Genomic DNA, 16,574 nt, shown 5'->3' on the forward strand with positions numbered 1-16,574 from the left:
CTTCCCTGTCAGAACCTGGAGGATTTTGTGATGCCCAAGGCCAGCCCTGAGGCATCCCTGCCCCCACTGACCTGCAGACAGTTTCTGTTCCTCAGCAATCTGCTCCAGCCGGCCCAGGAGAGCATCAATGTTGGATTTGATCTGTGTCAGCTCCGTTTTGATTGTCTGCAGCTCGCTGCTCTTCACTTGTGGGGAGGAAGGAAGGAAAGGAAGGCACTCAGAGCCCTGCAGAGCAGCCCCACCCCACACCTCCCCCAGGGCAGCTCCCTGAGCAGGCAGAAACAACAGGGAGGAACTCCAGGCTGGGAACTGGCAGGGAAGCTGGGAGCTGCTCCCCAAAGAACCTGGGGGTGCTGTGTCCATGCAGGCTGCAGAGGCCAACTCCAGGCTTTGGCACCCTTAGGCTATATCTGCTCTATAGCTCCTCCAGAACTTTACACTAATATTTACACTAAAAATTTTTGAAAGCAAATAAAATCATATCAAATTGGAACTTCTACCTTCCTGAAACACCCTTGGAACTCCAAGGAGCAGAGTTCCTGGGTTCAGTGAAACTGGATTTTTATGTTAATTTTAAATACACGGGAAGAAATCAGTCTGAAACTTTTAAAACGTTTCTCTTTATCACCCTGTGTTTAAGAATCAAACCTTTTGGTACAATTACACTTCTGGCAGCCTTTCTAAATCCAGTAATGCAGCTGCCACCAGGAATGTTTTTAGTTTGTAAAGATCAAGCCTGAGCCTTTTAGTGGCTGGCGTGGAGTAAGTACATAAGCAGCTGTACCCCGCAATAAGTTCGGATTCTTTGACCATCACACCGAATCCGCGTCTCTCTCTCCATCGCCCACCCTGCACCTTCCCCGGTGCAGCTCCCAGGTGTCCTGGGGCGTTTTTGGGAGCTCGCTGTGCCGTGCCCAGCCCTGGCCCCTACTCACACTTGAGCTTGGCCGAGCTGTTGGCGATGGCGGCCGACCTGGCGAAGAGCTTGACGGGCAGCGAGGCCTTGACGCGCCGCACCAGGGGGATGGTGACGCGCGGCCGCTTCACCGGCACCACGCGCGGCACCGGCGACACCCGGCCCCGGTACTCGAAGATCCTGAGGGGAAGGGAGGCCAGCGGAGGCCGTGGGGAGCCCCGGCGATTGCCGTGCCGCCCCGCAGGCTGCCCCCAAACCCTCCTGCCCCCAAACCTTCCTCCCGTCCCCACCCCACACAGCCCCTCGCGCCGGGATCTCACCTGTCGTAGAAGTCGTCTCTGTAATAGTCATAGTCGAAGTCGTAGCCACTGCAGAGACAGTCAGGGCATCGGGGGTTAATTAGTGCTGGTAATTCATTGCTGTTGCTCCCTCACTGTGTATTTCAAGGATAAATAAATGGATCCCGTTCATGAGGGACTCTGTTGGCCCAGGGGCAGGACTGGGGGGCTGAAGGCAGGGGAGGGTGGTGTTGGCACAGGGGTGTTAACCTGCTTGTCCCAAGGAGGAGCAAGAAGATGTGTGCGGAGAAAAGTCGGGACAAAGGGGTTATTTATGGGGATATTCATTGATTTAAACCTCTCCCCCCACCATGTCCTATTTTCTTAAGCCTGAGCTGCATTTTAAGCCAAAGTAGGAGCATTCCCCACTCCCTGGAGACCCAGTAACACTTTCCCCCTTGCTGCAGGCAGTTTTTCACAAGGCAGCACAAAGCAGGTGGTTTGACCCCACACTCTGGAGCAGCTGCCCCAGCTGAACACAGGACCCTTCCCTGGTGTGCTGGGCTCATCAGCACTGGCCAGTTCAGACGTGATGCTGGTGGTCTCCTCTCTGCTCTGAACAAACAGAATTAGTGCAGCCCCAAAAAGCAAAGTCTGTCCTGCCTCCTGGAAGTGGCTGAAAAGAATGAGACATAGGTGGGGGAGAGGAAAGGGCTGAGCCATGAGGCACTGGGGACAGGGAAGGATGGCCACCCAAGAGTGTGGCTGAGAGGTAATCTGATGTCCTGCATCTTTGACAGAAGTGGCCAGAACAACGTGTGCCTGACTGGGATGGCTGGTGGGAAGCGTGGTTTGGACCAGGAATTCCAGGTCTGTCCTGCTTATTGTGGCACTGAGCTTCCCAGCCAGGGCTCAGTTTCAGTAACTGGCTGGTTTCTGGAAGATGATTTTTCCACATCTCTGGGTTCCCCAGATGCCTGGGGCAACATCTGGAGACCCAGCCTGTGCCCAGGGGGGACCTGAGCACCTGAGCACAGCTGCTCTGGGGCCCAAGAGCTGGTGCCAGGGTTAAGGACAAGGAGGTGGCTCGTGCACCTCCTGCCCCAGTCATGCCCTGCCCTGGGGACTTCAGTGAGGAGACATTCCATAAAGCTGGGCCTTATCCCTGAGCAGCTGCTGCCTGTGGCATTCCCAGCTGGCTGGGGATGGGATGGGATGGGATGGGATGGGATGGGATGGGATGGGATGGGATGGGATGGGATGGGATGGGATGGGCAGTGCAGGGTCCCACTGCTGAGCAAGGAGAGATGTGACTGTGGAGGTGTGATCACCACAACCCTCCCAGATTCCACTGCATGGTGGAAAAGAGCCATTTTTGACAGACAAATTCCAGATTCTTTTCAGGCCTTCCTCTTTTGATCTGAGTTGTAGCCAGCATTCCTGCTGGGCTCAGAGGAGACGGGAACATCCCACAGCCTCTGTCCAAACCTGTGCCTCATCTATGTTTATTTATTCCCTCTCTAGATTGCAAAGGAAAGACAATTCCTCCCAGGGCAGCTGCTGCTGGAATGAACCCAGCTGTCTGTGGGGCTGAGGGGATGGAGATCACAGAACAAGGCACTTCCATGGAGCTTTTCATGATGGATAACTGGATTTTTGTTCTAACCCAGAGTGAAACCTGGAGATACAAAAACCCTCCAAGAAAATCGCTCCCCTCAGCCTGCCAATTCACTTTGATCATTGAGGATGTTTGACTCCGGGTCTGTTTGAATCCAATAAATACAAAATACCATCAAAATAGGAAGCCATTTGAAAGGAAAATTGAAGTAGGATGCTTCTAAGCTGTCAGACTCTCCCTCTTCAATTTTTCCCCCTCCTCAGATGCAACTCAGATGAAATTGCTGCAATTTTGTAATATTTTCAATCCTGACAGGCTCTGGTGAAGTGCTTCTGGCTCTCTCCAGCTGAGCCAGTGTTGTCCCCAGCCCCAGGTTAGAGGAGACAGTGCAACTTCCCTGTGGCTCCAGGGCTCCCCGAGGGATGAAGCAGAGCCTTCATCCACAGCACAAACTCCCTCTGATACCTTGGGTTTTAAGCTTTTCTGTTCTGTTTTGGTGTGCAGCTTTTAGCTTTATATTAAGTGCTACTAGGATCTTCTCACAGGCTGGTGAAGACAAAACAATCCTGTTCTAGCTGGAGACTCAAGGACAATCTCTTCAAACTTCAGGCCCAAAGCACAAACAATGTGGGAAGAGGAGGACAGGCAGGCAAGGAGGATGAAACTTCATCATTTGAAGCTATTAATTGGGCAGTTCACTCCTATACGCAAATGGACTAAAATTTATAAAACTGTGAGACCAAGCCCTCTTTTGCTTTCATCTTGGAGCCATCTGGGCAGAGCTAGGACTGTGGCTCTGGTACTGCCAGGGTGTGGCCTTTGAAGGACTTCAATAAATATCCTTTTTATTGCTCTAAATATCAGTTTTATTGCTCTGAACTCCATCCAGCCTCTGTTCCAGCTCCTTAAAGCATCAACTCCACAAGGAGCTGCTCCTGCTGGGGAGCTCTCTGTGGCTTGGAGACCATGAGGCAGCTTTGGAACATTTGTTCATAAACAAACAAAGCTTGGGGGTGTTGGGCCAAATTCTGAGATGCCCAAATTCCTTTTTCCTGACCCCAATTCACACTCCTGCTCTGAGCCAGCTTCTCCTCCAAGCCTTTGCTCCCCAGCAGAGCTGTAGGATCAGCACATGGGCAGCTCTATGGGGCTGTGGGGATGGAGAGGAGCTGCAGCTCCAGCCCCAGCACACAGCACTGCCCTGCTGCTGCCAGCACTGTCCTGGGCAAAGCCTGGCACCTGGGAACAAGGAATGCAGCCCTGAGTGGGGTGGGCACCTCCACCTCCAGCATTGACCCTGCCCTGAGGCACTTGGGCATCTCTGCCCTGTTCCTGGGCTTGGCTCCAGCACCAATAGGATGAAACTCAGCCTCAAATATCTGTAGATCCCACCTGGAGAAGGCTGGAGAAGAGCTGGAGAAGGATGGAGATGCCCAAGAGCCCAGGTGAAGCCTCTTCCCAGGCCAGTCAATCTGCTGGATGAAGTGGCCAATGAACCCTGTGGATGTTACTGTGTTATTCCCTATCTCCAAAGGGAATGTGGGAGCGAAGCTGGGCAGCCCTGTGTTCTCCTGGTGGGAATCACTCCTGGCACTTCTGCAGGGCATTCCCAGAGGCAGTGAGGGGGTCACACCATGCCTACACTGCAGGAAAGGGGCCCCAGAGCATCTGTGGGTACAAAGCCCAAGGGTGAGGGGTTCTCCTGCCCTGGCCCTGAATCTTTATGGGCTTGGGAGACACTTCCATTCTTTCAAAAGGAATTAGGGGCATAATTACCCCAGGGAGCTGGTCCTGACCTCCCAAAACACGAGCCCAGCCTCTGCAGTGCTGCTTCAATTCCTGCTGATGATGGGGCAGCCCTGAAGGAAGGCAGGGGGCTGCAATGAGGGATTTGGGCAGCCTGTGGCTGTGTGACCCTGCTCTAACACACCAGTCACTCACGGCTTAACAGGTGATGCCCTGGATGGCTTTAGCAGCATCCCTGGAATCAGGCTTTGAGCACAGGGCAGGTCTGCCAGGATGAATCCAGGAAAAAAGCTGGTGAAAGGGAGTGCCTCAGCACAGGTGATTTATCCTGAAAATTCCACTGCACGTAGGATAAACCATCCTGAGACTGAGGGATCATTCCTCAGTGACCTGGCAGCTCTGTCTTTGTGTACAGGAACAGTTTGTGGTGGTTTTCAATCAGCTGGTGACATTGCACCTTTCAGAATAAAGCAGGGACAACCAGGGTGAAAGGCTGGAAAGCAGGAAGGCTTCAAGGAACACCACGCTTCCACCTCCTGATGCATTGCCTCTGCTTTGCTGGCCTTTAGCAATCCAACATTTCTACTGCCTCAGGTTCAAAATGCAACTGCTCATAACTGAGGGGTGGTTGTTTGCATGTGCTGCCTCTCCACCACATTTTGGGGCCATTTCTGAGCCTGGACCTGAACAGCAAACGTGCATTTGAGCATCTGGGCTGCAATTACTGCCTGGTATTGCTAATCACGAGTGCCATGGTGAGCTCAGCTCCCACCCTTCTGTCATGGCATTACTGCAGTGGGCAAAGGAATTCCTGCTGGAAAGCTGCTTGGAAAATGTGGCACTGATCAAACAGTGATCTCGTGGAGCTGTGTGAGCCTCCTTCCTCCTGCACACAGCCAAGGCAGTGGGAAATAAAGGAACGTGGGATGCAGCCTGGCATTCCCAAAGTGCTGGGGCTGCTGTAGGCTGGGACATCACTGCTCACCTCCCCCTCTGCCCCAGGGCTGCTCTCAGCCCTGTCCACGTGCATTTGGCACTGGGATGTCACTGCTCCAGCACTAGGGCTTGGGAGGGGTGTTTGGGGATGGGCTGACACCAGCTTTGGGTGTAGCAGGGGATGGATGCCAGTGTTCTCTGGCTGTGACAGTCAGCCAGCAGTGCTTTGTCCCTGTCACTGCTGCAGAGACCCCTCCTGGGGCCACTGAGCTGCAGCCAGCAGCTCTTGCCTGGGTTGTCCCCTCTGTCCTTGTGGCCATGGAGCAGCTTTATCCCCAGCTCTGCAGGGCAGGGCAGAGTTGTGCCTCCAAAAGCCCAGGGTGACACTGGCAGAGTCACCTTCCCTTCCCAGGCAGCTGACAGCATCTGGGTGGCATCTCTGGCACTGACCTGAACATGGCCCCAAATGCCCCAGGACATCCTGCCCAGACATTTGCTGTACAGGCAAAAAACCCCCCCCAAAAAAACAACAAACCAAAACCAAACCATTGGCAGAAGGCAGATTTGGAGAGTTTGGAGGGGCAGTGAGTGACTCCCTGGGGACAGGGTCACAGCAGCTCAGTGCCCACCCACAGGCAGCAGGGCCACGTCTGTGGTGGTGGCCAGGAGCAGCCAGGGACATGCTCTGTGCAAAGGGATGCTCTGGGAAGTGCCAGAGGGAGGGAGGGAGAGAGGCCCAGAGATCCAAGAGTGGAGGAGAGCAGTGATGACAGCAAGGCCTTGTAAAAAGTGAAGGTGCCTCGTGTGGAGACACCTGAGAAAACTGATTGTGGCACAAGCCTGGGTGGAGGTGGATGGGAGCCTACATCCCCGAGGATTCCTGTTTAACACCTGGACACCCACCGAGGCTGGTGGATAGGTAAAAATGTCACAACTGTTGCTTCCTGTATGCTCAAAATGGAATTTCCCTTGCCTTGCCTTCCCCTCAACCCTCCCATGCAGACTTGGAGAGAGGCAAAGCAAAAGCCAGCCTTTGGAAAAATCCTCTGCTGTGTTTAACACAGCACTTCTATAAATTACAGTGCTGTGATTTTTGAAGTCTAACATTTAGAAAAATTGATGGTAGTTTGGGAAGCTGTAACCACAGCTCGCTGCAAACCTGGGATCCCTGTTCTCCAGGAGATATCCTAAATTCTGCCAATCCAGATGGCAAAGTTTTAATCTGACAGCCAGTCTGGGATGAAATATTGCTGGAGCTCAGAGCAATGCAATTCTCTGGCCCATATTTTAGCATATCCATATTTGTGGGAGGGAGCAAACATCTCTCTCAGCAGTCTAAAGTCTGAAATATTGGTCATTGCAGAGGAAGGGATTAGTGCTCCAGGCACGGCTGAGCAGTAAATGAAAAGCTCGTTAGTGCAAGATGTATGGAAGGAGCTGATGTGTGTTATGGCCCCAGCCCCACGTGAGCAGTCCACGTGCAGCTGAGCTGCAGGATTTGTGTCATCTCTGCTCCACCTCCTTCCCCTCAGGTGGCATCCCCTGGGAACCCAGAGAGCCACGTCCTGTGAAGGTCCAAAGGGTCCCAGGGCGGGAGGAGCAATGTGCCTGAGTGCTGCACAGGGGAGCTTGGCTGAGAGGCTCCTGGAAGGAAGCCAGGGATGTCCCGGGGGTGGTGGGAGCCTGCTGGGGCTCTGGGGGGGTCTGGCTGTGCCAGAGCTGCATTTTCTAACCAGGATTTGCCGTTCCACACCACACTGGTGCAAGACCACATGGCTGAGTCTGAATCACAAGGTTCTTCTCACCCCTCACACTTTTTTCTTCTTTTTCTGGAAAAGTCTTCAGTTCTCTCATGGTTTCCCCTTTTGCTACACCCACCTACAAGCCCAATACTAATTTTAGTCTTTTCCTCCCAACCTCACACCTTCCAACTCCTTACTCAGCCCCTCGGTCTCCTCACTATGAGACTGGCATCAAAATCATGACAATTTATAAATAAAACACATCTGGGGACTTTGTTATTTAGTTCTGGGTTCCTGAACCTCCAGGGCACTCCTGATACACCTTTCCAAGTTTCCCCTTCTGCAGCCAGAAACAGGAACTTAATGACATTCCCAGACTCCAGAGTCTGGGGCTTAAATGAAAATCTTCACCTCTTGTGGAAATCAGGATAAATTCTCTTGAGCGGAGGGCTCACTGGCATCTGTAACACACTTCATGTGCCACAGACCTCTCCATGTCCCACCTGTCCCCTTGATCCCTGGGCTGTTCTCCTCAGGACAGGCTCCCTTGGGATTTCCCCCAGCCACCTCCTTGTTTCACCTTTATTTGTCACTCCAAGAGCTTCCCACTTTCTTCCCTTCTCCTCTCCCTTTGACAATCACTCTTCTCTTTCCCTAAATGATCCCTGTTCCCTGTTTCCCCCCACACCCAGCACCTCTGTGCCCACTCCTGCTCCCTGGCTGCAGGGGGGTGCTCCTCTTGCTACCCCTCCTCTGCTCACCCTTCTCCAACCCTCTCCAGGTCCAACACCTGCCCAGGAGGGACCATGCCCAGATCTCCCACAACACCACAGGCACTGGCCAACCTTGGGCTACCCCAGGGGCACTGCCAAGGGAAGGTGTTGCCCTGATTTTTAAGTGTTAAGTTTTCTTTTATAGTTCTTTTGAAAGTTTTAAAGTTCTCATAAAACTTCTTTAGCCTTCCAATAATGTTTACATACTACTACTGGAGTTTTTCACACACTGTCATGTAAATAATTATTGTTTTGCATTCTTCTTTGTGGGAGGAGAGAATTGATGGACTGTTGGTTTGACCAGCATGGTTGGAGAGGTGGCAATTTCACCCTCCAATACCACTGTCACTTTCGGAATTCTATATATTGCAAAGTCAGAAATAATATTAGCTCTTTTTTCTCTTTTGAATTTACCAAGCTTCTGTGTGCTCATTTCATGTCCAACAGCGACAGGAAGGAGCCCCTGAGAGAAGCTCTGGATGTGCAGCAGTGCCCAGGCTGCTGGGGCAGGCAGCAGGGAGCTCAGGGCACTGGCTGGGGGGTGCTGGAGGGCAAACACCAGCCCAGAGACCTCACCCACTGTGGTGAACACCTACCTGTACAAGGCAGAGGCTGCTCTCTTCAGCCCTTTGGGTCTGTTGGGTTTGGGCTCCCCGGCCATGTTGATGTCTGCAAGGAAGGGACACGCAGCTGTGACATGGCACATCCCTGCCCCCCTTCAGCTGGGGGGGATGCACGCAGCCCTGCCACAGAGAAACCAGCTCCCCACACTCCCCACCCACTCACACCTGCTTCTGGCACGGCTGGGGCCTGCTGGGGCTCCACAGGAAGGTGAATAAAGCCCTGCACTTGGGAAACCTCTTCCTTCTCCTTTCCAGAGACACCCACCATCCCCTGAGCAGTCAGCACCCTGCACATGGTTCACTCCATACACACAAACCCAGAGCAGCTTCCTTGGGAGAATTCAGTGAGATAAGGCAAAATCCAGACCTGCTGCAGGGTGCTGACTGCTGAGCACCCACCCCTGGGTTATTCCCCTTTGGGAATAACCAGCCAGGCGGGCACTGCTGTGGATACTGGGTTAAACTCTGCATGCTGCCCGAGCTGCTCTCAGGGCAGCATCTTCTGCCAGGGGAGGGGAGAAGGAGCTCCTCTAATCCCCTGAGGGAATGTCACTCCCTGGCCATGGTGCCAAACGTGCTCTTGATGTGAGAATGAAGTGACACAGCCGATTTCATGGAGCAGCCGAGAGCCTGACAATCCCACATTGGTGTGGAGCCAGAACTCAGAGAGGTGAGCAGTGGCAAATTCCCCACTGCCTTCTCCAACCAGCCCTAAACCTGCTGGTTTTTCAGGGCCTATGTGTATGAAGAGGTGTCAGACCTCTGGGCGTGTCAGATCTGAGCTGAGCAAGACAGGGTTTCCTCATGTGCACCAGCAAGCCCACCATGGAACCATGGCCCTCAGACATTATAGGAATAAAGAAGAAGAGCATATATGTAAAAACCCCTCATATTTCAAAAATCCAAGTAGTGGAAGGTGAAGGAGTGAAAGAGCAGCTGCTGAGTCCATGGGGTTGGTAAGAAGCCTCATCAGCTGGTGTGAGGCCACTGATGATCTCCAGGAGGAGCCACACTGTGTTCCTGGAAAGGGCTGGCTGGGTTCAGGAGAATCTTCATCACAGCTGGGTCACCTTCTGAACATGCTGGTCCTCAGGGGTGTGCCTTGACCTGCCCTGAGGGACCTGGTCCCCCACAGAGAACCAGGGGCTGAGTGTCCCACCCATGGGCACATCCTGCAGCTCCATGAGACCAGTGCCCCACGGGAGCTTTGGGATGGACCAGAGAGGTGGTGGGAGAACAAGATCCCAGAATGGTTTGGGTTGGAAGAAATCATCCCTGAAAGCCCATCCCATTCCACCCCCTGCCATGGCAGGGACACCCTCCACTGTCCCAGGCTGCTCCAAGCCCCATCCAGCCTGGCCTTGGGCACTGCCAGGGATCCAGGGGCAGCCACAGCTGCTCTGGGCACCTGTGCCAGGGCTTGCCTGCCCTCACAGGGAGGAATTTCTTCAATGATGCCTTACTTTCTGCTACCTGCACCTTAGGGGGCATCCAACCTACTTTGAGCACATCAGGCCATTCAAAACTTTTGATTTTTCATGTTTTATGAAGGGACATTATTAGGAAATGCGGTGGGTCCACACCCCATCCAAATGAAGAGCCTACAGGGTGATCCAAAGGAACTTCCTGCTGACTTACGTATTAACCTGGAGAATCATCTCAGGGAGCACAGGGGATGAGCTGAGCAGGAGGAGCACAGGCTGCACACGCAGGACACGACTCCAGAGGAGCATGGACATGCTCCCACTGCCCAGGGCCTTGCTGTGCAACTCCCTGGCTGCCTTTTAGGGTCTGGCAGGAGACTTTATTCCTGCTGAAGCTGAGCTTGGCCTCCTTCTGAGCTTGAACAACAAATGTGTGTGCTTGGCTCAGCCACGGCCCCGAGTGCTGCTCTGGGGGCACATTTCCATCAGAGCCTGGGTTTGCCTTGCTGCTGTCCTCCCTCCACCCTGCCCTTCCCAGCTGAGGAGAGCACTGAGCCTGATGGTGAGAGGGCTGCATGTGGGCACAGGGCAGGTGCAGAGCCAGCTGCTGCCAGCAGAAACATTCCACACACAGCCTGCTGGGCCACCAAGGCTGCTGGCACTGCCAGGGAACAAAGGGATCAGTCAGACACAGCCCTGCCCAGCTGCAGCTCCCTGGCTCTGAACCCTTTCTGCTGCCAGGGTGCAGCTCCCAGCTGCCAGTCACTGCTCCCACAGACTGGAGAGCCCCTGGCAGCACCAGGCTGGGAACACTCTGCAAGGGAGCAGCATTGGAAGCCCAGGAAAGAAGGACAACAATCAGCTCCATGTCCTGGGGTACAACATGTGGCTGGGGCTGTGCATTCTGTCAGCATCTGTCAGAGCTGGGGCAGGTCTCTGCTGCTCCCTGGGCAGTTTTTTCTTCATCTCTCCCACAGCCAATCCTCCCTGCAGGAGATCTCTGCTCTCCATGGCCACTGAGTGTCCCTGCATGGCTGAGAAAATTCCAGCATCCATGGGGAGATGCTGCGCCCAGGGGAGGAGCCAAGCATTCCTACCTGGATCCAATCTGCCTTTGGAACCCCACAGCAGCCTTTGCCCCCTGCATTCCCAGAGGAGCAGCTTTCTTCCCCCTGCATTCCCAGAGGAGCCCAGGCCCATCTCCCCCAGCCCTGGAGCTCCAGAGGAAAACTCCCCCCTTGTGCAGGATCCTGCTCCAGCAGAAGCACAGCTGGCACTGCAGGAGGGCTGAGCCCCCCTGGGATGGGGCTGAGCCACCTCCCTGACCCACAGGGGACAGGGCTGCTCTCACTCTGGCAGTGCTGTTTTCTATTACTGCATTGTTTATTTTATTTTCATTTTATTCCCTAGTAAATAACTGTTATTCCTACTCCCATATCTTTGCCTGGGAGCCCCTTAATTTCAAAATTATAACAGCTTTCATTTTCCAGTTCAGGGGATGCTCCTGCCTTCCTTGGCAGACACCTGTCTTTTCAAACCAATACACTTCATTTGCTGATCCCCACTGCTACAAAGAGCCCTGTGGAGCCCTCTCTGGCACCTGACAACAGCAGGGAATTTATACTCTCAGCTATGGTAGTGATGGGCAGTCAGATCCCACAGGATTCCCTTGAGAGTGAAAAAGGAGAGACAAGAGCTCAGCAGGAACATCAGCCTGGACAGATTTTGCTTCTCATTCCCATTCTGGCTCCCTCCTCTGCATCACTGACTCCATCTGCCCACCCCAAGCATTACTGATCCCTCCTGCTCATACCCAGGCACCTGTTCCCACACTCAGTGGGGATGTTTTGCTTTTCAGTCCACGTGGCAAGGGCAGGGGATGGTGTGGATCCAGCTTCCAGTGCCTCCCTATGGCAGCTGCCTCCTGCAGTGACTGGGGTGACTGCAGAAGGCACCCAGAGGCTGCCAGGACCTGCAGGGACAGTCCCCTCAGCAGGGTGTCTGCAGTGTCCCCTGGCAGTCCCTGCCTGTCCTCCCTCTCCTCGTTCCTACACGGCCACCCCTCCTCTATTTAGAGAAAAGCTTCCAGCCTTGATTGTCTCAGCACAGCTCTTCTCTCCTGGGTTCCCCTGCAAGGGGAACATCCCAGAGCTCACTGCCCCAGGAACATCCCAGAGCTCATCCCAGAGCTCACTCCTCCAGAAACATCCCAGAGCTCACTCCTCCAGGAACATCCCAGAGCTCACTCCTCCAGGAACATCCCAGAGCTCACTCCTCCAGAAACATCCCAGAGCTCACTCCTCCAGGAACACCCCAGAGCTCATCCCAGAGCTCACTCCTCCAGGAGCAGCCTGACAAGATCTCCTGTGCTCAGCCTGGCCCATGCAGATCAAAGGCAACTGAGTTTGCAGCTCGTCCAGAACATGAACAGGACACCCAGCTATCACACAGTCCTTCTGCCTTCTTCTGGAATTCCAGGTCCTTGGGACCAGCAGAGATCAGGGGTTTCAGAGGTTTTCTGACAGGAGGTTTTCCTCACAGCAAACTTTTCATCTCTCTCTTCAGCTAAGTGACCAGGTGCTCCCTGTCTCTTGGCCACATCTCCTCTGTCTCTCTGGAGCATTACAAGGAGCTCCTGGGTTCCCCAAGGCTCTCTCCATCCTAGCTCAGGCTGCACATGAGGGCAACACCTGGGCTGGAAGCATTCCTGGCACGCTGAGCTCTGCCAGGTCTGCAGCTCCGCTCTCTGGAGCTCGAGAGAAGTGAGCAGAAGTTTCTGGTATCTGGATAAACCTCAGAGGAAGCAGCATGGCCTCAGCATGACCTCCTGTGTCAGGCTGCTGTGCCAGCAGCAGGGTGGGAATGGGCTGCAAATTGCTTTCCTGAGTGCTCACTGCCTGCAGCAGGCTTGGAAATCACCATTTTTCATTAAAAATCCTCTCCCCAGTTCCAATTCTCAGCTTGGAGCTGGTGACACCTCAGAGCAATCTGAAAAAGCAAAGATGCAGCTGAGGGGATTTGCTTGTTAGTTCTCATGCCACAGCAGTGCAGACGTGGGGGAAGTTCTCTTGTTTAACATCTGCTGGCTGGAGTTAGGCTGAGCTGGTGTGCAGATCAGCTCTCCTGACAGGCTAAGGCCTGGTCCAGGAAGGGAATCACTGAATCCAAGGATGGGATGGGTTGGACGGGACCTTAAAGCCCACCCCCTGCCATGGCAGGGACACCCTCCACTGTCCCAGCTGCTCCCAGCCCTGTCCAGCCTGGCCTTGGGCACTGCCAGGGATCCAGGGGCAGCCACAGCTGCTCTGGGCACCCTGTGCCAGGGCCTCTCCACCCTCACAAGGAACAATTCCTTCCCAATATCCCATCCATCCCTGCCCTCTGGCAGTGGGAAGCCATTCCCCTTGTCCTGTGCATGTCTTTGGTACCGGGCAGTGTCTTTTCCCACCCTTGTTCTTCCCCAGCAGTTCCAGCACAAGGCCATGGGATGACCCAGAACTGTGGTTTTGCTCTTTGGCTCCCACAGTCACAGCCCAGAGCTGAGGTTTTGGGCCACAATGTCACACAAGCCTCTGATCCCATCCTACACAGGAGCTGAGAGCCTTCAGGCCCTGCCTGGGGTGCTGCTGGAATGCTGGTCTCCAGCTCTGTGCCTGGCAGGAGTCCTGCTGACCCTGCCCTGCCACTCTGGCCCTGCTGGGTCATCTCTGACCCTCTCTACAGATCCAACATCCCAGTCTGACTGGGCACTAGCCATCCCTTCACCATCTCCCATGGAACTGGTGCTGTTTGGGTTTTGCCTTTTTTGTTCTTTTGTATGTTCTCTGTACTCTTCACACATGTATTTGTAGCTGTGTAGCCAATTGTATTAGTGATTAATTTTCCCAGTAATTTTCCATTGTCTTTCCCTAGACAGAAAACCAAACAAAATCCAGAGCTCCAAGCCCCAGGGGTACAGAACCCCAGAGCTGTCTTGGTTCTTCCTGGGAACCAAGGCCATGAACAACTCTTGGAGATCCATTTGTGGACAGGGAACAGCCAGTGCCCAGGGGGACTCCAGAGAAGGGGCTTGACTTGGGGGGGAATTGCATCACCACATGTGCTCCTGACTGGTGCTTTTTATAAATTATGCTAATTTCCTAATACCTATAAACATGTACTCACCCCTGTTATGGTGGGGTGGGTTTTTGTGGACATCGTTCCATAACTGCCCCCGAAATCCTTCAAATAAAAATCTACTTTTATATCCACAGAATTCACAGAATGACCAGGTTGGAAGAGACCTTTAAGGTCATCGAGTCCAACCCAGCCCAACACCTCAGCTGAGCCCTGGCACCCAGTGCCACATCCAGGCTTTGTTAAACACACCCAGGGATGGGGACTGCACCACCTCCCCAGCAGCCATTCCAGAACTTTATCACTCTTGCCATGAAAAGCTTTTTCTAATATCCAACCTGAATTTCCCTTGGTGCAGCTCGAGGCTGTGTGCTCTGGTTCTGTCAGTCCCTGGAGAAAGAGCCCAGCCCCAGCTGAGCACAGCCACCTTTCAGGAGCTGTGCAGAGTGATGGGGTCACCCCTGGGTCTCCTTTTCTCCAGGCTGAGCACCCCCAGCTCCCTCAGGGGTTCCTCACAGGGTTTGTGTTCCCAGCCCCTCTCCAGCCTCACTGCCTCCTCTGGATGTGCTCGAGCATCCCAAGGTCCTTCCCAAACTGAGGGGCCAGAACTGGGCACAGCACTCGAGGTGGGACCTCACCAGTGCCCAGCACAGGGGCAGAATGAGCTCCCTGCTCCTGCTGGCCACACCATTCCTGATCCAGGCCAGGAGCCACTGGCCTTCTTGGCCACCAGGGCACACTGATGGCCCATGTTCAGCCAGGTGACAAACAGTGCCCCCAGGTCCCTTTCTGCCTGGGCTCTGACCAGCCACACCATCCCCAGCCCATGGCATTGCAGGGGTTATTGTGGCCAAATGGACTGGGCACTTGGATTTATTAAACTTCATCCCGTTAGACTCTGCCCATCCGTCCAACCCTTCCAGGTCTCCCTGCAGAGCCCTCCTACCCTCCCAGCTTAGTGTCATCCACAAATTTACTAACAGAATTCAATCCTCTCGTCCTGTGAGCTGCTGCTTGGAGAGAGAGACCAACCCCCAAAATATTACCTCCTTGTTAAAATGATCCCCGGTTTCTTTTCCAAAAATGGGGAAAAATGCCACAGCACAGCCCACCCAGCAGGCTACTTGTGGATGTGACCGTCTGGTCAGAGAGAGAAAGCTAGATAAGCATTCCCATTAATTGTCTGGGAAATATTAGGGAGCTGGAGAGAAAATGGTAAATAATACACAAGTGGCGGTTTTTAGCAAGTTGTTTTTCTCCTAAAGTTGTTTACCAATGGATGTCTTCTTAATTAGCCAATCATGTGAAATGTGTTGATTAAATGACCAATCGGGACCTACTTGTACTGAACCAATTGACTAAATGGGCTGCTTTTAACCCTTTGCCTTCTGATCTGAGTCTGGGTCATCTCTGATTTAACTGTGACAACTCCTGGGGGAAAGGGCATAGCACAGCCCACCCAGCGGGCTGCTGGGGGAGAGGCCCAGCACAGCAGCAGCTCCTGGGGAAAGGCCCAGCACAGCAGCAGCTCCTGGGGAAAGGCCCAGCCCACCCAGCAGGCTGCCGGCCGCGGCGAGGGGACTCACCCAGGCTCTGGCCGGCCAGCACGCGGCCGTTCTCGCCCAGCACGGCGGCGCGCGCGTGCCGCTCGTTGGAGTACTGCACGAAGGCGTAGCCCTTGTGCACGGAGCAGCCGACCACGCGCCCGTACTTGGAGAAGATGGTCTCCACATCCGACTTCTTCACCACCGCCGTGTTGAGGTTGCCAATGAACACCCGCGAGTTGATGGACTTGGGGTCATTCTTGTTGGTGATGTTGCTGGTCTGCACCTTCAAGGACATCTTGGATGCCTGCAAGGATAGGTGGGGAGTCAGGAGGGTGTGAGAAGGAATTCACAGAAAAATAGATTGGGGGCAAAGCTCTCAGTGGAGGAAGCAGCTCCTCCATTTCAACTGGTCACAGTGGGGCAGATCGCATCTCTAGGAGCCTCTGAGTCTTGGGAGACCACTGGCACAGTCAATCCTAAACTCTTGCTAGAAATTAATTGATCAGGCTGACACCTGGTTGGTTCTGCGCAGGACCAGGAGCTGAACTTTAATGATGGCTTGTGGGTCCCTTCCAACTCAGGGTACTCCGTGATTCTAAGGTTGCTTTTAGGGGTGAAACCAAGATTTAAATCCATTTCACATCTAAGTAAAACCTTTAATGCTGTCGCACCAAAGCTTTTACCATCTCTATGCTAAATCACAATTCAAAGAACTCTTTCTGAAGCAGTCTGCATCCAGCACCTTGGTTCATGCCCACTTTTCCAGGCTTTCCCCTGCCAACACTTCCCAGCCCCCACTATGCACAGGGATGGGTTTGTCCCTGTGAGGCCACACTCACACCAGAAGGGGACTTG

General features: G+C 53.8%; 1 protein-coding gene across 12 annotated transcripts in view; it reads right to left on the reverse strand.

Annotated features, from left to right (window-relative positions):
• Positions 1-16,574, reverse strand: part of RALY (RALY heterogeneous nuclear ribonucleoprotein) — a 130,024-nt gene that overhangs the window by 7,262 nt on the left and 106,188 nt on the right. For all 12 annotated transcript variants that reach the window (XM_085557931.1, XM_021540449.4, XM_085557929.1 and 9 more), the window contains 5 exons: positions 15,759-16,023; positions 8,606-8,678; positions 1,237-1,284; positions 936-1,096; positions 72-185 (listed from right to left, as the gene is read on the reverse strand). In XM_085557931.1, the coding sequence (XP_085414057.1) occupies positions 72-185; positions 936-1,096; positions 1,237-1,284; positions 8,606-8,678; positions 15,759-16,014 (652 nt within the window). In that variant the 5' untranslated portion in view covers positions 16,015-16,023. The remainder of the gene's footprint in view (positions 1-71; positions 186-935; positions 1,097-1,236; positions 1,285-8,605; positions 8,679-15,758; positions 16,024-16,574) is intronic.

The sequence above is a fragment of the Lonchura striata genome, chromosome 20 (assembly GCF_050655825.1).
Source record: "Lonchura striata isolate lonStrDom1 chromosome 20, ASM5065582v1, whole genome shotgun sequence".
Lineage (NCBI taxonomy): Eukaryota > Metazoa > Chordata > Aves > Passeriformes > Estrildidae > Lonchura > Lonchura striata.